Source organism: Lycorma delicatula, chromosome 11, assembly GCF_047948215.1.
Source record: "Lycorma delicatula isolate Av1 chromosome 11, ASM4794821v1, whole genome shotgun sequence".
In the NCBI taxonomy this organism is placed as follows: Eukaryota; Metazoa; Arthropoda; class Insecta; order Hemiptera; family Fulgoridae; genus Lycorma; species Lycorma delicatula.
This window is the reverse complement of record NC_134465.1, coordinates 78762242-78785090: the sequence shown is the minus strand read 5'-3', so window position 1 is coordinate 78785090 and position 22849 is coordinate 78762242. Positions and strand designations below refer to the sequence as shown.

General features: G+C 28.4%; 1 protein-coding gene across 9 annotated transcripts in view; it reads right to left on the bottom strand.

The window, feature by feature from the left end:
- Positions 1-22849, bottom strand: part of Hipk (Homeodomain interacting protein kinase) — a 162871-nt gene that overhangs the window by 40336 nt on the left and 99686 nt on the right. For 8 of the 9 annotated variants that reach the window (XM_075378800.1, XM_075378792.1, XM_075378791.1 and 5 more), the window contains exons 16-18: positions 20286-20521; positions 16443-16587; positions 395-480 (exon numbers count right to left, since the gene is read on the bottom strand). In XM_075378800.1, coding sequence (XP_075234915.1) covers positions 395-480; positions 16443-16587; positions 20286-20521 — 467 coding nt within the window. The remainder of the gene's footprint in view (positions 1-394; positions 481-16442; positions 16588-20285; positions 20522-22849) is intronic. The other variant, XM_075378799.1, reaches the window with a different exon arrangement.

The following is a 22849-nucleotide window of genomic DNA, read 5'->3' as shown; positions in this document are numbered from 1 at the left end:
ACTAAACTTCTAAGGAAGGACGTAGCAAGTGCGCTTACGAGTAGTTTATATATCTGAGATCTGGTCAGGCTCGAGTCGATAATGAAACTTGCTATAAAGTTTTTTAAATTTTAAAGTAAATTTCAAAACAATAAAGTTTTGTTAGAGGACAGATGAGAGACTTGTTATACAGATGAGAGAAACATAAATATGCATTACAGCAAGCATTAAGGCTTTAATTCAAAATTTGTTAAATTATTATTATTATACAAGTGAAGAGACAAAATAAGATATAAATTTAGGTTCATAAAATTTTGTTCAAATTTGTATAAAATGTAAACATACTGTGAAATACTATTCTAAACAACGTATTTATTACTCATAGAAGGAAGAGAAAAATAATTGAGATACGCACCTGCTATAGACTATGTGCTGATCCTGCGTTGTAACATAATGATATGGCTCCTTACATATTGCCCCTCCATGACATACCGGCTGATACTAGAACAAGAAAAAACAATTTTAATGTTAAAATAGTTATAAACAAATTAAATAACATAAGAATAACATTTATAATAAAAAAGTTTAAAAGTTAATTTTTCAAAAAAGTAAAAATTTAATAATATATAAAAGAAAAAAGTAGATTGATAGATAATGAAATTACACATATATGTAATTCTCAAATAATTTCAATCTATTCAAACAGATCTTTCAAACTGTAGTTTTATTTTGTACTATTTTACTTTTCTTCTTTTTTTTACTTTATTTACTCATTTGCTATGTTACTGTTATTTCATTTATATATATATATATATATACACACATACATATATTACTTCCTAGTACAAAGTAAAGTACATATTGTGATCATGAAAAATTTCAGTTTTCAGATTTCAATGGAAATATCCATTTTCACCATCCCTGAATCCAATTTGACTAGTTTTGGCATGACTTCTGTATGTACAGATTTTTATGAGATACAAAAATGATTAGCCGTAAGATGTTGACATTTTGGATTTAGGACTGTTGTAACATCTAGTTGTGCACCTCCCCCTTTTGATTGCAATCAACTGAACCTAGTGTCCAAAAAAAAACCATAATCCAAAAAATTTGGATTTTGGACTTTTTCTTAACTGCAATAATAAGCCCTCCTCATTGACAGCTTCTCAACAGTATATCATAAGTGGTACTTATTTTCATCAGTTCCAGAGTTATAGCCAAATAAAACTTTTATTAATGAAATATTTTGATCTTATAAGGGAAAGGCACATTTGTTAGAATCTGACTTCATCTCCTTTTTTTTTAATTTCAATATATTGATTTATTAATATTAATCTCAGATTGTAAAAAAAAATTACAATAAATAATAATTCAATAATAACAATAAAAAATAAAAAAATATCATAAGTTATTAATGAAATAAAATTTTATGTACTTTTCCATTTTTAAAAAATGTGTATATGTAATTTAGTCGGCGTACAAGGAAGACATGTGGTGTCTTCAAGCCTTCAAAAATAATCAGATTTTTAATTAATATAGTTTAATCATTTGTAATTTCTAAAAAATTTTTTTGTTATAATTATATTTATAACAAAGTATTTATGAACAATGTTCCTTGATTTATCTACACAAATCTACATGATTTTTTATTATGTACCTATCTGAATAACATATGCATTTAATCTTTATGTAGCCCAGATCCGAAACCAAGCAGTAGCATGATATAAGAAATTTGAAAGGCCTACAGTTAACTTAGTAGATAGTTAACTAATCAAAAATTATCACGTGAAGCACAGTGTGTTCTTCATTCTTATCAGTAAGAATATAAATCTCAAGGTATAGTATTGGGCCAAGTTATTGCCGGCCTCTGTAGCGCGAGTGGTAGCATCTCGGCCTTTTATCTGGTCCCAGGCTCGAATCCCGGTCAGGCATGGCATTTTCACATCCTAACCTAACCTAACCTATCATTCATCTTATCCTTTGACACAACAACTAAAGATGGTAAAAAAGAGGGTATTGTACTGAGCAAAAACCTAAACAGTGATTCAGGAAAAAATATACAGGTATAGAAACCTAAAATGAGATTTGTAACATGGAATACATAATTTTTGAGAGACTAAAAGGATAAATAGAAATAGAGAAAAATAATGACCAGGGCCTAAACTTGTCAAAACGCAATACAGTTAGGTAGAATTAAGAATAATTTAATTTATAAACACTTAAAACACATTTGTAATTAAATATCTTCACGTTATGTTGTTATAGAACCCTTTAATATACATTCTAAAGTATTCTTTTCAAGTATCTTTATATTTTTAAATTTTCAAACAATTTTGGATTTTAGTTTGAAAAAATATTTATGTTTACAATTAGGTTTTTAAGACCATAACCCGGGTAGGTAATTTGTAAAACTGTAATAAATTATCTGAAACAATTTCATTATAATCAGTCCTCAATAAATAAAAAATATAGAAACATAAATAGAAAATATAAATATGTATAATTCAAAACTATATTAACTATTTAAATATAAGCATATGAAATAGCATAAAGGTAAATATATTAAAACAAAAGGTTAAATTTTCTTAGCATGGCACCGTTGGCATTTTACATAAACAATGAAGGTTCAATTTACCAGCAATAGTGATGTTAAATTATTCAAGCGCTTTTGGATTTTATTCGTCCATAATCAGGAATAATTTGATTGATTAATTATAAAATTTGGTTGTCAATAAAATAGTAGAATAGAAATTAAAATTAAATAAAATAAATGATTAATTCGTATGCTCATAACAGTTGATAACCAAGTATTAAGGTAAAGTCATATGTTAAATAAAAACAACTTATCCATAAGATATTCTCAACTGTTATGAAGTATAAAAGAAAGCAATTTAGCCAACCTATTAATTAATTATTGTTTGTGATTTGTCTGAATATGATATCGAATCTAGTTTGTTCGTTGATCAGTTTGTTATTTAAATAAAAGTACAATTTTTCTAAAATATTAGTTCTATGATAATTATCAGTATATTCCAATTCAGCAATCTGTTTGAATTGTAATTATGTTAGTAATCTAAAATATGAATTGGAAAACACTCTTCTGTCTAATATAATTAACACCAAATTATTTTTTACAAAGATATGTATATGATATATTAATAATTTATAATTAAAAATTTAGTAATGAAGAGGATACAATTATTGAAGAAATGAATTCTTTAAATGATAATATTAAATTTACTTTAAACAGGGAGAATAATAATAGTATTAATTATCTGGATATGAAAATTAATAAAAATTTTATTAATAAATAAAATTAACATAAACATATACAGAAAACTAACTAAACAAGACACACTATAATAAATTTCAACTAATTTCATCCTTCGAATAAAAAAATAGCAACTTTTAATTCTTTGATTTATAGAGCAATAAAATATTTAAAACATAATACAAAATTAAGTAATGAATTAAATAACATTAAACATATCGTTGTAACAAATGGATATATAATGCACATTTAATAAACAAATTATATATCAAACAGAAAAATAAATATATATATATAAAAGACAAAACTAACAAATAATATTACTGGAAAAGAGTATGTCAAAATCAAATATAATATAAAATACAAGAAATTTAATAAAATATTTAAAACATCTGAATTAAAAACAGCGTATACAACCAATAACAAAATAATAAAATATACAAATAAAACATAATAAAAAATATAATTTAAACAAAGTGTATAACCTAAAATGCAAAAACTACAATCTTAAATATATCAGTATGACTAATAGTTCATTTTGAAATAGACTAAAAAAACACATTAATTGCATAATTAAAGGAAATAAAGAACAGTCTAACTTTGCTAAACATATTTTAGAATATAAACATAATTATAATACAAACAAATTTATTGATGAATTGGAATATACTAATAATTATCATAAAACTAATATTTTAGAAAAATTTTACATTTATTTAAATAACAAACTGATGAACCAACAAACTGGATTCGATAACGATATCGATATCCTGAACAAATATAGCTGTAACAAAAATCATTCTATGTACAACAAATACGAAAGTAGCAAGTAATGTCATGCGGCTGACCGATCCACCAGAATTAAAAAAAAAATTGATTTCGTTGAGAATCCTGGTTTCATATTCCCATTACAATTGATGGTAAGCAGATAAACTATTTTCTACTCCTAGCTGGTAAGTTTTTATCTTGACCGTGAATGAAACAAATTACTATGCAGAAGCCTAACAACAAAAATGAATCACCCTAAATATCGTTTAGCATGGAAACCTCTACCAAAAGACAAATTTTGCATGTTTTTGTGGGACTTATTTTACAAATGGGTTACATTAAATTAAACAGAATAAAAGATTATTGGTGCACCCATCATTTAATATACCGGCTTTCCATAATTATACGGGCCAAAATAGATTTACGATAATTATGAGAGCTCATCATTTTTGTGACAATTAACAAGCAGCGGCAATCATATTCATAAAATACAACCTGTAACTGACTTTTTTTTTAATGAAAAAATGGCTAATTTTTTACTTATCTAAAAAGGAATTATATATAGATGACTATATAACTATTACTATGCTTAATAATAATTTTCATACTAAAGTAATTAATTCTTAGAGTTGATTTTAAAAGAATAATAAAGTAATTATACTCCACATAAATTAACATGGATTACTAATCCAGTCTGCAACAAATGACAAGGGTGGCCCTACAGAACATGCATTCATTCAAAGAGGTTCGTACACATTTATAAGCGACATTAGAGTAAAAATGTTAGTAAATTCTCTCCCATTTTATCCAAATTATTGTTACTACTAAAAAAAAAAATTAAAAGTAGAGTTTTCAGAAAAATTTTGTCAGATCGGGTGGCACTCAACGAGTTGAGGTATAATGTTTTTTTTGTGGTTTATTAGATTTACATCAACTAAGGGTTGATGTGCATTACCTGCACATCAACCCTTAGGTTTCATCTCAATTTTCACATTTAAAAAAATATTTGCATATGATAGGGCAATATACAATTGTCCATATCAAAAAACTAGTTCAGGTTGGTAGATTCCTTCCTACTCTATCAAGAGTTTGTCCTTGCACCTTGTTGATGGTCGTGCAAAATGAAAACTGTGAAGGGTGAAAACTGTCTTCATTTAAAAAAAAAATAGGATAGTAGTGTCAGATGCATCAAATCAATTTGAGGCAAATGCCCATTGTCCAACATTCACACCTGTTATAATTTTCCATGTCCAAACTGTTAACATGCATTTTCCTTATTACCACTCCCATTCCATTCAATAATCCCTTCACTGGATTTAGTAACATTGCAATGCTACCTTCTTAAGTCAACATGTGAGGCTATTTAAAAGTTTGGTGGAAACCGCACCAGCTCACTCCCTTCCTCTGTTATCAATTTATTCACACTAATAAGTTCTCGATTTTCCTAGAATACATATTATCCCTTTCAGTTGATGAGAATTTAGTTGTTGAGAATTGGTACACAATTCTCATTTTTTTCTTTCCTGCTTTCAATATATATATGCACACAGTAGCATGCAAATTAATCTAAACACAGGGGATTTTTGTTTATTTTTATATTGTGGCTACATTGAATGACCATACCCGTTCTTTAATTTATATTTTTAAGGTGAGGTTATTGTTCTTGGGTTATTTAGTAATTTTCATGTTACAAATAGTGTTTTGTGAAAGTTTATTTCATTTTTAATTACAATATCATGTTTTAATATTTTTTGTTCAGCGTCAAGAATATATAATAATAGATATAACTCCAAGAAAATATTTGAAAATTGTTTCTCTTTCTGGGCATACCAGTATAATATAATGAGAAATAGCTTTTTACTGTGATGTTGGACTAGGGACAGTGAATGCTATTTTAAAAACAATTTCAAGAAACCGGTTCATTTTCACCTCTCAAAGGAAAGGCAAACGTGGCCATAAAAAAAAAACTTCTTTAGCACAGGATCAACTGATTATTAGCAAGGAAAAGAAAAACTTAAACCAAAATTATCTGCTGTGGGCTTAAATTGAGAATCAGCAGCCAGTGGAACAAATTTACATGTGACTACTTCAACTTCCTTAGACATATTTTTATGTTTGGGGCAAAGAGTTTCATACATTAGAAAAGCATCAAATGAAAATAAATCATCAGTTCATATCAGTCAGTCAGTTAAACATTTTTTGGTGTCGTTTCACATTTGAAGGCCCTTGTTCATTACTTGCAGTAGAGGGTATATTGAAAAGCGATGGATATTTCAAGAGTCTGAAGGATAACAACTTCAAAACAGATTCCCACAAGGCAACGGAATGTTCTAACAAGATTTGGTGCCATGCTATACTACCAAAAAAGTGGAAAATTTTTTCGAAAAAAAAACAAAGTGCTCCTGTGACCAGGCAACTCCTCAGACTTACCCGATTGAACATCTTTAGGCAATAGTTAAAAAAGAGTCAAAAATGAATTGTACGATAAAAATTGACCTCATTAAAGCAATATGGTATCGTTTTATGATGAAGAAATCATCAAAGAAATGTGCCACACACTTGTTGAATCGACGCCAAATCATGAAGTTAAGTGATTAAGAATAAAGAAGAACATATTAATTAGGTATTTAAAATACTGCAGGTATGATTTTCCTTCTAAATAAAGCTATTAAATAACATCTGTGTTGAGATTAATTTTCATGCTACTGTATATACCAATTATCATTCACTGTTAATAATATGTCCATATACTGTTACATTTAAAATGATATAGTTGCTATGTCATTTCTCTGTCTGTTAAACACATCAGAAACTAATTATTATCGGTTAATTTAATTTAAATAATGTTTCTTCAAACGTTTTAGTACATGTGTGATCGAAGTCAGTTTGAGCTCATTTGATGGCCTGACGAGATGAATGTTTGACACCCACAAAATTGTGTATCCTAATTAGTTTCTGTGATATCTCAATTTGAATGCCATTGAGGTAAGGCTTTTAGTATGAGAAAAGCTGTGTTCCCTTAAAACTCTTCTCATAACTGAATGAGAGTAATTGGTGCATGCTGGTTATCTGTGACCTGATGTAATGAGCGTTTTAAAACCTCAATGGAGTCTGTAACTAAATTAGTTACAGATTAATAACAGAAAAACTAATTTTTTTAAATATATTCATAATGCTCCCTTAAAATGTTTTTAGGAATCGAGTGTATTAAATATGAATTACAATGTAAAATCAGCTGTATAACATTTTTTGATAATATCCGAGCTAATTTTTTTATTCGTAATGTGTACATTGCAATCTGTAAACTAGTGAACAATAAGCAAGCTGCCATGTCGTCCAATCAGATGAGGGATGATGCATGTGACAAATAAATGAGACGTAGTCTTAGACAGACACAGGCTAACCATTCCTGAGAAGTGGTTAATTGAACTAATCACCAAAATACACCGGAATTCATAGTCTAGTAATCAAATTTGTATAAAAGTAATTAACTTTTACTAGGATTTGAACCTTAGAACCTTCTACTTCAAAAATCAGCTGTTAAAACAAGTGATATACGAAGACAAATTTACCACTAGACCAACTCAGTGGACAATTATAAATTAAATAATCTTTTTTACAGTTTTATCTATATACAGTCGTATACTTTACAAAATTCAATCAAGAAGGTTCTCCATTTAACGGATGTTTTTTTTTCAAGTTTTGTTTAGGAAGTTCCTCTGATGCTTGCGCGATAAAGTTTCTTGCACGTGGAATCAATGAAAGATTTTTTAAATAAAAAAATTACAATCTCATAATTATAATGCACTTTTTGTTTGTTGTCAACATTACTTTATATAGGACAATTATTACAGCTAACGATATAGATTGTATTCCAGCACAGCAGATTGTTGCTAAATGTTTCATACTATATTTCTCTAATTACAATATTAATAAAAGTTTAAAAATGTTTATATGAACTCTTTTTATCACTTTAATCAAAAGAGTATTAAGTTTAGCAGGGACTTCTTAGAGCACTCAAGAGCACTTAGAGCACAAGTAATTTCATCCAAAACTATACAAACAAAGATAATTGAAAAACCTGGAAGTAAAAAAAAAAATTGTATATTTCAATAATCCACAGCTTCCGTGTTGTTAGCAATTAATTACACAATCTTCTTCTTTTCATTATTTTTCATATTTTTATAGACATAATTTTCTGAACTTTTATATTTCTGGTCAACAGCTCTTTTCACAGTGACAATAGATTTTTTCTTTTTTTTTGAAAGTTATCAAAGTTTTAAATAAGAATAAAGTTAAACAAAAATTAAAAGACCTTTTTTTAAAAAATAAGGCACCAAAATGCAATTCTCATTTGAATTTAGAATTTTTTGAAGACTTCACTAAATTAAAAATTTTAAAGTTTACTTTCAAATTTGTGATTTCAAATATTTGTAATTTAAAGAACTGAATACTACTTTTTTTTTTTTTTAATCAATATTACGATTTTTTTTAATTTTTATAAATTTTAAAGTATACTATATATAAAAAAAAAAAAAAAAAAAAAAAAAATTACTGATTTACAGAGATTGTAATTTATATAACTGTTAAATTTTATATAACTGTTTTTTTTTTGTTTTTTTTTACAGTTGTATAGAACAATTATCTTAAATATATACAAAAATTTCCAGCTTATAATCTCTCTTTATGCATTGCAATTCAATACTCAATACTTGCTGGAAAAAGTTTTGGTCCAGCAGTAATTATTAACTTTAATTTCTATATTATTTTTAAAACAAAATAAAATAAAATAAATAAAAAAAATTTTTCCACACAGGCACATTATAATTAAATTACAAAGTAACAATTTTTACAAAATAAATCAATTAAATAACAAAATTAAATATACATTAATACACTTTTTTCACAACACCAAGTTATTGTATGTATTTTTAAGCAAATTGTTATTTTTTTCAAGACATCAAAATATAATACACAGTTTAAATAATGAAAAAATTAACAAAAAACAGAAAAAATCTAATCAAAATAAAAGATTATGAGGAAAAAGTGTTGTCTTCAGTAATAATAAACAGATTTATAAAAATAAACTAACTTCAAAAATTATTCCTAAATATTATGAGACAAAACTGTCCAAAACTTTAGCAAGAAAATAATTTGTTAGATGCTAAATGAAAATATAATAAAATAACATGCTTCATTATAATGTCATAAATATAAAAATAATACATGCAGAAAACATTTATTAAACAAATTTAAATAATATTCAATTAAAAACAATTTTTAAAAATTTTTCATTAAATTGCTGTAAAGAAAAAAACCTTAGTTTTTCTTTAAAAGTGTAAGGTAAAAATTCTGTCTAAAATCAAAACTAGATCGGACAGAAACCTAATTCTACAATTGATTTTTATTTGTCTACTGAATTTCCTCTAAAACTATAATTAACAAAACAAATTGAAAAGAAGTAATCGCAAAACAATGCTGAGGTCAGTGTCTTTTATCACATTAAATTTTACCCTTTAATTGTTCAATATTCTCTTAATTGTAATGAATAAAAAGTACAGTTCGAGCGCTAGCTGCAATGCATAAATATTACTTTCAAAATACGTGATCTATCATAAATAAGTTCAATGAACACAAAAGTTATATGATATGATGTTGACTAACCTCATGAACACAGAAGTTTAAGGCCTTCAAGGATTGTTTACTTATCTTTGATTCCTTTTCCTTGGATAAGTACCAAGGAAACAGGATCAAGCAGCACTGACTACATCGCCTTGACTTTAAACACTAAGGAGACAATCTATTTGTCAGGTCTGGCTTATGGTACTTCTTTTCCAAATGGGAAAAGATGTTTGCAAAGGGCTTTAAACTAATGGCTAAAATATAAATCTTTTCCTAATTTATAATCTAAAATTGATGTTCTTTACTATAATTGAAATGGGATCTTTTTAATTCAACATTTCATCGATCTGGAGCAATTTACAGAAAACTGAAACTCCTTTAATAGGTTAAAAGAAAAATCTAGACAATGCAAATTAAAAACCGACATTTTTAAAACAATAAAACACGGATAATTATTTAAATTTAATTTACCCTGATGCAATTTCTTTCATCAATCGATTTTTACTTATTTTTGTGTGACTATTAGAGTACTTTTTTGGGCAAATATACCTTATTTCAAGATATAGTAATTTTTGACTAAATTTAAAAGGGAAACTGAACATATATAATAAATATAATTTACCTATTTTTAGTTATATTTTGGACAAAAATAAAACAAAAGTAAAAAATTGGCAATTACAATGCATTTGGACTGAATTTTCCCTATTTTTCTATACTTCATAATAAACAAAAATCGAATAAGTCTAAAATTTAATAGTTTAAAATCCAAACAGTCAATCACTTCGATCAGAGGACTTTTACATCTTTCAGTAATACAATCCACTTGAGTAGTTTTTTAAAAGCTTTGGCTTCTAACCGATTTTTTATTGTATCAGAGAATTATTAGCAATTAATTATAAAAAAGGGAATAATATAAAAGACTTTCAGTGCAGACAGACAAAATTTTTTATAGACAATAGATTAACAATCCGATTCTGAATACTTTATACGTTAATAAAAAATTGTTTATTTTTTGTGATTTATTTTTGTTTCATAATTATTTCCCCTAATAAATTTACAAATACTCTCTGATGGGTATATTTAGCTCTACTAGAATAATTTGTAAGCATAAAATTGATCACTACTATCAATTTTAAATTTTTTTCTCATCACTCAAGGAAAAACAGATAAATTTTCTGCATAATAATTTTAAATTTAGATAAGCATATACTGAAGAAATTTTAAAATCAGTATTACACGCTTACAATTCCTTGGTACACAATTTATTGGTAAGAAATAGTCTCAATAAATTGAGATTAACAGAAGTTTATTGTAGCTAGAATTGGGCTAGGAATCAAAAAGGTTTGTTTTTCCAATAACGGTTATGGAACTAATTAGTTCTATATTTACATGTTAATTGAATAATTCAATATAAGAAGCAATGTATATGTAATTACAGAGATAAACGATCCTAAACCGAGGTGACAACAATACTGAGCATGTGAGGTTGTTCGGCTCTGTAAAGTTATGCCCATTTATGGTTTATAAAGCTCTGTTACACGGGGAATAACAGTTTCCACTAAATGAACTCTATTTGTACTACTACAATACAATCTTTTTCAAAATTGATAAAATAAACTTGATAAAAATCCTATTAATAAAGAGATAAATAATGCATATAAAGATAACCACTGAATGTATCAATTTTCAGAAAATCAAACTAGAAAAATAATAATAATTAGGATGCCAGGAAAGGGAAGAGTGAGGGGCAGACAGACTAATATTACTCAATGCTATTAGAAAAGAGAAAGAGATTTTATTTCTTGTTCTGGAATCGTACCAAAACAAAAATCATACCCTGAATACATATTTTCAACCAAAATTATTTTCACCATATTACAAATTATAAATAATTAGGTTTAAGCAGATAATTAGGATAAAAGAGAAAGCAAAAACTCCAAAACAGAGAAATATGTACATTCTGAGTGAAATATTCCCAGTAGAACTGTTGTTCAATAATCTAAGACCGTACTATGGAAACAACAATATAAAAAGATACTCTTTTCTCATCATAACATAAAAAAGAGTGAAAGAAATAAAAATAAAAGGCTGAGATGCAACGTTGAAATGGAAAAACCTTAAATAAAACCATCAACAAAAGTTACATAGTTGCAACAAACCAGAATCTTAGATTTATTCACAATGGGATCATTTTCTAAATATCAATAATGTAGGACAGAAAATACTACTGTAGCCCCTTCTTTAAAATTTAATTATTCATAAAAAAGCATCATTTAAATTTTAAAAAAAACCATAATTTTAAATTTAAGGTGGCTTTTGTAGTATGAAATGGAATTAATTGTGGATCTTGAAAAAGATGTGTAATTATTATTATATATTTTGAGAGAGTATGCTTAGAATAGATTATGTCACAAAAAGAGAATTTATAAGAGACCTTTTGGACCCAAATCATTAAAATTATTAATGATAAAAAACAAAAGTAGTTTGTTTCTTGAATACAATATGCATGTACATCTGGATAATAAACTACGTTCCAAGGGAAATCAGAAGGTAGAAACTACAATACCTGACAGTACAAAAATAAGCACTTATATATGAAGCAAAGAGGAGAACACTTAATACATATTTCTTACATACCACGTGTGCTGACTCTTGCAACATGGTCTTTCAAAGAATATGGGTTATTTCTGTTTTTAAGATTAAATTGATTAATTTTTAAAGAAAGAAATTTTTCTATATTGTTTTGATTGTGTTTGTCTTTTTAACATTGATTTTCAGGAAAAGATCAATAAAAATTAGATATCACTGTAATCATATAAGATTAATCGATACATCATAATAATAATAAATAATTGTATAAATCACAATGTACAATATAAACATCATATAATTATATACTATTATAATTGCATTAGATTACTTTACAATCTTTTTAGTACAAAACAACATACAGTGTTACACAAGTCAAAGAAACATGACCATTGTAAACACTGACTAAAGGACAAACTGCTATTTTCTTTTCTTCTATTCTTAACTAAATTGACCGAGGCTTTTAGAAACCCAACATTAAATTACATAACAGATTTAAAACATCAGATATCAGTACAGATTATCACTCTTTTAAGTGTTAAAATAAGGTATACCGATTATATAATGAAAATCATATTGGTAATAAACTATGAAACATTAAAAAATATTAAACTTTAATATTTATTAAACTAAATGATCATGTTCCGCAAGATCATTTAAAAAATAAATAATTATTTAAAATTATGATAAATAGCAGTTACCATAATTTAAATCAAATTATTTAAAGATATTACCTAGGGCATTTGATTATTATTATTATTATTAGTATTATTTTTATTACTGATTACATGACCATGACCGTTACTATTACTATTGTTATTATTATATCTTGATATAAAAAATGACGTGCTAGTAAAAACTTTTTTCAAAAAATTTGGTAAAGATACTGTATGATGTGGAGGATGTGAATAAGGAATATAAGGATGCGTTGAAGGATGGCGATAAGGAACCCAAGTCGCTGATGGAATAGCATGGATATATCTACTTGTTTTCATGACTGACTGGAAAAAAATAAAAATTGAAATTAATAACTTTTAAGTGATAAATTAATTCAAAAAACTTAATAAAAATGAAATTAAAAATAAAATATAAAAGATCTTTAAATTGTGTAATCTAAACCACACAAAAATTACAGTTAAAACTTTTATTTCTGAATCATGTAACAAAATACTTGGGTTGCAACCCATGACATACTGATCAGAATCAATATATGACCAAAAAGGATTAATTTTGTCCGGTTAACTCATCACATGTTAGCTGGATTAATATACGAATCGGACAGCTGAAAAGACTGATAAGGTACAAATTTTAAAAATTTGTTTTTTCATATTATGGTTGTTGTAAATTATCTGACTGCATTGATCGGGAGTTAAATATAAATCTTAATATTAAGAGGGCTGTGAGACAAGAAAGTAAACAGAAAGATGAAAGGAAACAGAAAGTAGGTACTTTCTGTAGGTACACCACAGTTAGGTAACTGTGGTGTACAGACCAGTGATGTATGGCTTTCTGAAAAAAAAAAATTATAAATATACAGTTAAAAGAGATGAAGAATCCATATATTGTTAAGCCAGATGAGTGGAAAAATATGATAATAAACAAGATAAAAAAATTAATATACTACAGGAACGGCTAAGGTTTACAGGAATGTATACTGAAATGATTTAGATATGTGGAGTAAAAAATATGTCGGAGACAAGGATAGAGAAACAAAAAAAGGAAGGTATACATGAAGGTGGAATGATAAGGAAGTAGAGGACCTGAGAGGAAGAAGAGAAGTCAGAATCAAGAGGAAAGATAGAGAAACAAATTAATGATGAAAATACTGACTTTAAATGACAACCTAATAAGGCAAAGATATAATATGGAAACTCTGATAGTGGTACCTCATGACGTTGAGAAAAGTTTTAATCAGTAAAATGAAAAAATTATTTATAAAAAAATGATGCAAAAATATTTCAATTTATATATATACTATTATTATCTTAACTGCATAGAATCAATTTAGTCAATCCATTACCCAATCCATGTCAAAGAGACATGGATTCATTATCCATGTCTTTTCGATGGGTCTGTTTGGGCCTTGCAGTCTTCCCAGTATTTTTTCACATGTTCGATTTTTTTTGCCCTTTCTAGTGTGGAAAATGTTCATCTTGCGAGTTTTTTCTTGTGAATGTGAAGCGAGTCTTTTTATTCTAGATTTTCTTGTTTAATTGTATCTATCTGTGGTGTCTTCTGGTGTTAAGGCCGATTTCCTTCAGATCCTCTCTTATTTGTCTGATCCATCTGCATCCTGTCTTGTGATTTTCGAGTCGAAATTGTACTGTACTAGTCAATTCGGAAATCTTGAATCTTGCATCCTCATGATATGTCCAAAGAATCCTAGTCCCCTCTTATGTATGGTTTCAGTGATGGATCTTGTACTCGACTTTGTTGCGTAAAATCCACCGCTGCCCGTCTTTCTGGTACGTTTTATTGATGCAGGTTCTTTGGATTTTCTGGAGTCTGTCTGTCTTTGATTGCTCGCTAAGGTAGAAGAGTGTTTGTGCTGCATAAATGGATTCTGATTTTATAATCGTGTTATGTCTTATTTTTGCATTTATTGGTAGGCATTTTTTATTGTAAGTGTACAAAGTTAATTTTCGAGTTCTAGCTAGTTTCTTCTTATTTGGATTGAAGGTTTTTTTAGTTCAGGTTGTTACTATTTATCTGAGGTATTTAAATTGGGTTACTATTTTGATTTTATTACTGTTTATGTTAACTTCTTTTAATCATGTTGGTTTTTGGGCATAATTTCTCTTTTCAAATGAAATTTAGAGGGCAATTTAGAAGTCAACATCTGATTAACTTCTTTGTTTGAGAACAAACTGTTCTAAGTGCTTACAGCTGCTATAAAAGATGCTGAGCCATACTAATGTAAAACTGGAAGAAAAAGTTTGAATGGAATAGTTTGGTAGAGCTCACTAACACCATTTCAAAATGATAATGCTTTAAATATCTGTTTAATAAGTTTCTCCCACTGTTTAAGTAAAACAAAAATATCTATTTTTCTGTTGTCTCAGGTAAATATCTGAAGATGAAATGTTTGAAAACAAAATTGAAGAAGTCGAAAACAAGGTGCAGAAAGCTTTTCAAGGAATTATGAAATATCTAAGGAACTATAAGCAGCTTTAAGCATGTAGTGAAAAATAGGCTGACAAAATTAAAAAAAAAAACACAGGTGATTTGTGAACCTGAAGTGGATTTCCTGAAAATCCTGGTGATAATAGTTAAGAATATGAAAGACTTCTCTAAGCCATTAAAGAAATGAGAGCTTAGATACCAGAGTCAGGAGTGTAATGTCAACATTATTAGAGACTAGTATCAGATACTGCTCGGAGAGAAGTCAGGAACATCTATAGTAGTAAAGACTTCAAAAGAAGCTTTAAGGGGAAAATCAAAATGCAGTATAAGGAATTTTCTAAAGAATAACTTACTCTCATTATAAATGTTGATTGATCGATTAATATGTATTCCTGAAGTCTCTGAATATCTAGAGAAGCTTTCTTAATCTGGGGTCTATAGATAGATACATTCCTTGTTAGCGTAAACTGAATTACTTGTGTCAAAAAATTCAGCGATGAATTTTTCAAGAAAATGAATCCCTAAAATGACTTTTAGAAAATAAAGCACTACAACAGCTGTTTTATTTTAAAATGCCTCTTGAGAAGGTCTTGATGACTTTTAGAGTAACAATGAACAAGTAATATTTTTAAATTAAAATAAATTTTTTTTGATTAGGCATTTCATGTGAAAAGAGCAGTGTAAACTTAGTTTTATTTAAAATGTTATTCTACCTACATTAATAAAAGTTAAAAAAAAAACAATTAATTTATAATTTTTATTAATAATAAAACCAAACTTAAATCAACATTAACTGTTGTTAACAGTAGTAAACTGTTGCAAAAACAGTAGTAAAAAATCAGTTACCTTTATGATTTTCTTTCAGAATTTATCAAGGTGATATTCCATCAAACGTAGCAGGTTAATGAAAAGATTTAAATTTAACCTACATCAGTGATGTTAAAATATTAAAAAATGCAAAAAATGAGAAGGGGTGTCATTTGTTGTATAATATAAACACTTTCCATCCATTATATACTACACCTGAGCCAGATAAATAAAACCTTGACCTAACAGAAACTAATACACAATTACAATTAATGTAACTTACATGTAAATCTCCTCCAGGTTCTTGTTTAGTAACAACACCAATACTGCTACCACTTAACATACATTCTGATTGTGCTTTAGCTAATAATCGTTTCTTCTGCGATTGTGATACGCTCGTCGAATAATTACCACTGTAACAACAAGAACTGTAAAAATACAAGTTAAAAAAAAATAAATAAAAACCAATTCATAACATACTCATCAAATAAAAAACAAAGAGATAAAATAAATATTTAAATAATACAGTCTCTATAAAACTTACAGGGCAGACGTGGCTATAAAAAAAATTTTTATTTAAGCTTTTACAAGTAAACCTTTCAATGCAATATAAAATTTAGATTGATAATAATGGTTATCAAAAGTCGTAAATAATTCTTCTTTTGATATCATCTTTAGGATACTAACAACACTTTATTTTATGGAAACTACTGCCCACAAGATCATGCCACTACTCCCATTTTTATAGCCTGTTATGGAACTTTTTGTAGACAGTATATATCTCTCTAAAATGGGAACAGACATATAGCACATGCAGTAGATGTGTGTCAGATACACATTCTCTTTCAAGTGCACATTAAATTCTAAAAACCAAGGATTCTAGATTCTGATTGTTGGTATAATAAATTTGTTCTTTACAGAGAAAGGAAATATTTTACACCAAATAAATGGCATTAAAAATAACCTTTTATAATTGTGACAGAGATGGTAAACATACCTCTGTATTTTTAATCTGAAATTTTCATAAAACATTCTGATGAAGCAGATCTCTGTGAAAGTATTCAACAAAGAAAAAACTGACAACAAAGTTGTTATAATTTCTTGGCAATAGTAATTTATTCTTATATGGTGGAAAAATAATGATAAATGAAAAAAGATTTTAAATATTAAAAAAATTGATATTTTTAAACTTTGATCAACTTCCTCACCCTAAATATTGCTCCCATAGTATTTTTTTTGGCCACATCCACAACTAACATGCATAGGAAAAAAAATTCAGTTAAAAGATGTGCAGTAAACAAAAAAAGAAGCTTTTTCAGACTTTTGGGGAGGAGAATTTGGGGGAAAATTTTTTTCTTTAAATGTTAAGAAAAACTTAAATGAATGTACTTAGTGAGCTTAATATAAAATGGGGTTGTTTGCAAAATTTTGACCAACAAACTGTCCCATATAAACGTGTCTCTGTGCCAAATTTCTTCAGAACCACTTAATCCAGTCAAAAGTTGTTAAGCTTCAAACGTGTATGTATATATGTATGTACACATACTGCGCTTAATATTGGCAAGCGCGACACTAGCATTCAGATGTATACCTATGCGCATGCACAAGGGCTCCTCTTCCACCAAGCCTAAAATGCCTAAATTCCACTACAACAGCACGGCCCCCACTGTGCGCTAGCTAGTTTTATAAGTAGGATCCCATTACTGCAAGAGCATTTACTTGTGGACCACCACCAAGAGCAGACCAAGAAGAAATTCCCTGGTCAGCCCAATGTGGGACTCCCAATGGATGCCAACATACCACCAGAACAGCAGGCCTGACCAAGGGAACCACTGAGCGTAGATGCCACCTTCCTGCCCCAGCAAGCACCTTGGGCAGCAACCTGACCATCAGCTAACCCAATAGGGGATAGCTTCAGGAGTAGCCTCTGCCGCACCGGTAGAAGATGACCGATGCCGACCCAACACTGCAGGGGTCTGGGGGTCACCACTGCCATGCTGTAGTGGTGATCAAAATGCCACTGCAGGGAAGCTTAGTCTGATTTCAATGGATAAGCTGACCCAAAATCACCAGTGACCAACAACAACAGGACCTAACAGCCCTGCTCACAGATACCTCAAGCACACAATCAACCCTTTTTGAGGCTATAACAAAATTCTAAGGTGCCACGTGCCAGCATAGGAATTCAGCAACAGCACAAATGAATATTAACCCCATTTTTTTTGGGTGACTGGGTCATGAAATGTCGAGAAATGCTCAAAAACAAAACCCATACTCCATTTTTTGATCGATTACCAACATACTTTCCTTTTTGCAGCATAACTCTATAGCTATGTTGCAAGAAGGAAAGTAAAAAGTAATAAGCAAATGAAAATTTATTTTTATAAATAAATAGCATTATGTAGTATAAAACAAAAAAGGCTCTGATCCAGTTTTAGTCTGGAAAAAAAATTGCAAAAATTATGCAAAAATAAATCAACTGCCCTGAAGTCAGAAGAAGAAGACATCCCAATAGCAGAAGGGGCAGATGAGCATAGGGAGAAAATCTGAACAAAATAGACAATCTGAAGTAGTCTGTCTAGGAGAATTTTATAATTCCATTTGGAAAATCCACTGGTCCTCCAAACTAGGGGTAGGGTGTGGTGTTAGCAACTCTACCCTAGAAAAATTAAACTGCTATGAAACTCAACAATGACGTTGCATCAAGATTGGAATTATGAAAAATGAATACATCAAAAACAAACGAGATCAGAAAATATTTAAAATATTACATCCTGGAATGTGCAAATAATATTGAAAGCAAGGAAAATAATGATATAGGTGGCACTGGCTCCAGAATGTATTAAGGGATCTGACAGTGATAGGGGTAGAAGATGGAGAGTGGCAGTGAGGGATAGAGAGGATTAGAGGCGAATCATGGAGGAGGCCAAAGCCCAAGCCAGGCTGTAGCATCAGGATACATACAAATGTAATAATAAAAATTCAAAAGGAATACAGTTAGTATTAATTCTGCATACTAGTTTGTATTAATGCAAGGAATACTGAAAGTATTAATAATACAAGTAATGCATCAAACACATTTTGATGAAATTAAATTGAATAAGAAATCAATTATTTTGTGTTCTCTGAATATAGCTGTTTTACACTGTCATCATGGTGATAATGTTGTCTGTGTTATGCGACTTGTTATGAACCACAGCTGACAACTAGCCTCATTCCTTTTAATCAAAAGGTTGATACTGCATGTACAACTGAAAGCAATCATGCAGCTAATGAAACACAGCTCCCAAGAATAAGCTTTTTGACTTCTCTTTTTTGAAAATATTTTCTTTACTGCAGTAAGTACAAGGGATTAAAACAATCTTATAATGTCATCCACACAATAGGCTCAACAAAAAAAAAACTTTTTTAATGAACATTAATTTATCGTACATGCATAACACATAAGGAGATTGTCAAAGGCAGAGATACAAAGACCATGATTTTTTCATAATTGTAATATTAAGCTTTCACAAGACAGTCCAAAAATCCTTTATAACAAAGTGTAATTAAAATGGCATGTCGGTTCTTGCCGAGTACTAAATGGATTAAGACATTTTGAGTCCTTCATGCAATTACAAAAATGACAGCCAAAATTCACTATAAACTGTATCCATCATAAACAGATTTTTCCATAAAATAATTCATCGACTCAAACTCAAACACTACCTACATCACAATTTTTGTGTAGTGCTGTTACCTTTAAGCGGGAACTTTTTGTTTATCTTAAACCAATACATTTTGTTTATCTTAAGCCAAGATACAACATACCAAGCGGTTAATTGCTTTCTAATAAAATATAGAAAAGAATATATAATAGACAAAAGTTTATATCACAATGTTCAAGGTTCAGTGATGATGACTGAGAGAGACTTCTAAGAAAAAGAATCAAGAAACTCATTCCGTGATTTATTAAACTGTATTGATGTTCAAGGTGATTATTTAGAAAGATAACTAAACATTTTTAGTTATTTTAATACAATCATACGTTAAAATTCTTGAAAAAAAAAATGGCTTCTCTCCTTAATTTTAGCAATAGCTTTTGTACAACAATAACTTTTAGCGAGAGCTATAATTAAATACAAACCTATGATGAGGTTCATGTTTTATTTCTCTGACGACTTCAACCTGGGTTGGTATCGCAGATGGATGAAGATATTCAGTTTTTGTGTTTGGTTGCGGTACATATAAATGTTTACTAGACGTGCTACTGGTATTTGATGACAGCTGTTGAGGACTTGTTTCTAAATATGCTTGCATTTCTCTCGAAGATGTTACAATAGCATTAACTGAATTTTGTATTCCATGTTGACTACTATACACCTGCAGAAAAAAAAAAATTTTTTAAATTAGTATTCTGTTAATAGATTTATTAAAATAGGGGCAGATAAGCGAGAGTGTAATAAATTATTAAGATAAAACTATTTGAATAAAGGGTATTTGATTGCAATTTGGCTAACAAACAAAAGAAATTTTGGCAGTCAAGACTGAACTTTTACAAATTGTAATGAAGTATTTTAAAAAGTAATATTTAAATACCAAATTAAAGCCAGATTTTGTCAACATTACTTCAATAACAAGCTTATTCAAAAATTTAATTTATGTAAAATTTCATTTACTTCTATTAATTTTTGTAAATGCGATTTCCATTTCCAAATTCTGCAAGTAGGATAAAAAACAATATATGCTTATCAAGATTATATTAAAATTTATATATATATATAAACTGTACACTTTTTAAACTGTAAATTATTTTGGTAATGCTAAAAAGGAGCTTTACAATTTTTTTTTTGATCTCTGATATCATTATCAACAAAGTTTTTTTATAGTAATAAAGTTTAACTAAAATAATCAATAGATTAAATATACTAAATTTATAACACAAAATGGACAATCTTCATACAACTTTAAAAAAATATAAAAATAATTGAAATATCTCTATCAAAACATTTTTCTTTCAGTTAAGAATTGCAATATTTATAGTTTTGGATGATGATTATATTTATTTTCTAATTAAAGAAAGATCTCTGAAACGCATGAGATTATAAGAATAAATAGTTCTTATCTTGATAATCAACTTAACAAACATTTTTACTTTCCCAGTTACATATTTCTGTTATGCAGCATAGATTGGGCCAAAATTGTAAACCTCCACACTGACTAAAAAAAACCCCTTTTTGAGTAATTTTCCCAACAGGAAATGCCCTAATGAGATAGATATTGATGCTATAAAATTTTGAGAAAATTAAAAAAAATTGAGGACGGATAGTTATCGCCATTTTTAAGTTTTTACTTTTTGTATAGCAGTTGTAGAAAATTGAGGTTTAATATAATGAAAGAACTTGTTAAAGATTCCAAAGTTTTACATAAACCTTATTTAGGGGTACTGGAATATTCAACAATATTTCTGAACAGTTTTTGTTCATAGCTCGATAACTGATCGACCAAAAAGTTGAAGTCTGGCAAAAACATTTGGCTACATATATCCTAACTTTAGACTGATTTTTACTTCATCAGAAAGGGGTATTCACTGTACCGATATTTTTTTTTTATTTTCTCTTCCTTTGGCAATATTATATAAACGATGTCTCAGGAGGTGTTGGCCAAACTTAAGGGTCTGATTAGAATGTAATAAGTAAACATGTTCATGCGTATAAATGCCCTATTTGCTTCTTTTTTGTCTGTCCACCGCTTATGTTTTTTTCCAATAAAATCTTTTTTCTTAAGATTGAGATATTTAATGAAATCTGATTATATGTACACAACAAAACCTACAAATAATGTAGCAGAGCTGTTCTAGCAAGGTGCTTTTTCCCCCCTCAATTTACAGCTGTAATCTACTCCCCTCCGCAAGCGTCTTACTATAACTACTCAACTGCACATAAGTTTAAAATTTTACCTTTGGAAATTAAGAAACAGCAGCCTTTAAATTTTTTAATCTTAATAGTTCTGTAAATATTAACTTATTGTTATATTGATAAAATTATGTTTTATAAGTTGGTAAAATGATAAGGCCATTTATTGAGAACAAATAACACCTCATTTCTTCAAATTGGTTGACAAACAATTGAGAAATTGCTGAAATTTTTTAAGTAGATTGTAACAATTATGCATGAAAACAGGGTCAAAATTGTCATACAGAAAAATTTTCAGTCTGCACTCCTACCAAAAAGTGGATAAGGCAGGTGCCTGATTTCACATATTAAATTTTTCTAATGTCATAAAACAGATTTTATATAAAAGTGGGAAATTCATTTAAATCCTTCCTTATGGGTGAATCATATGGGTTACTACTAACTTTTTTGATTTTTTAATAATTTCTGATACTTTACCTATTTGTCAGTAGTCGCTATAATTAAAAATGTTTTATAAGCTAGTTGCTGAGCACATGGTCAGTTGGAATTCAACATTTTTTTTAAAAGCAATTATACTTTAGATACAACATAATTTTGATTATAAATATGTTGTTTGGTCAAAAAGGTTAAATAAACCCAAAATATTACAATAAGATACTAAGAATTTTGATTGTTTTCTCAATCACACTTGAAAAACTACAAAATGTTAGGGTAAAAACATCACTTGATCAAGGTTGGTCAAAACAGACCGACTGTTTTTATAGAACATTTCTTTTTTTTTAATTGTGTTCGCATA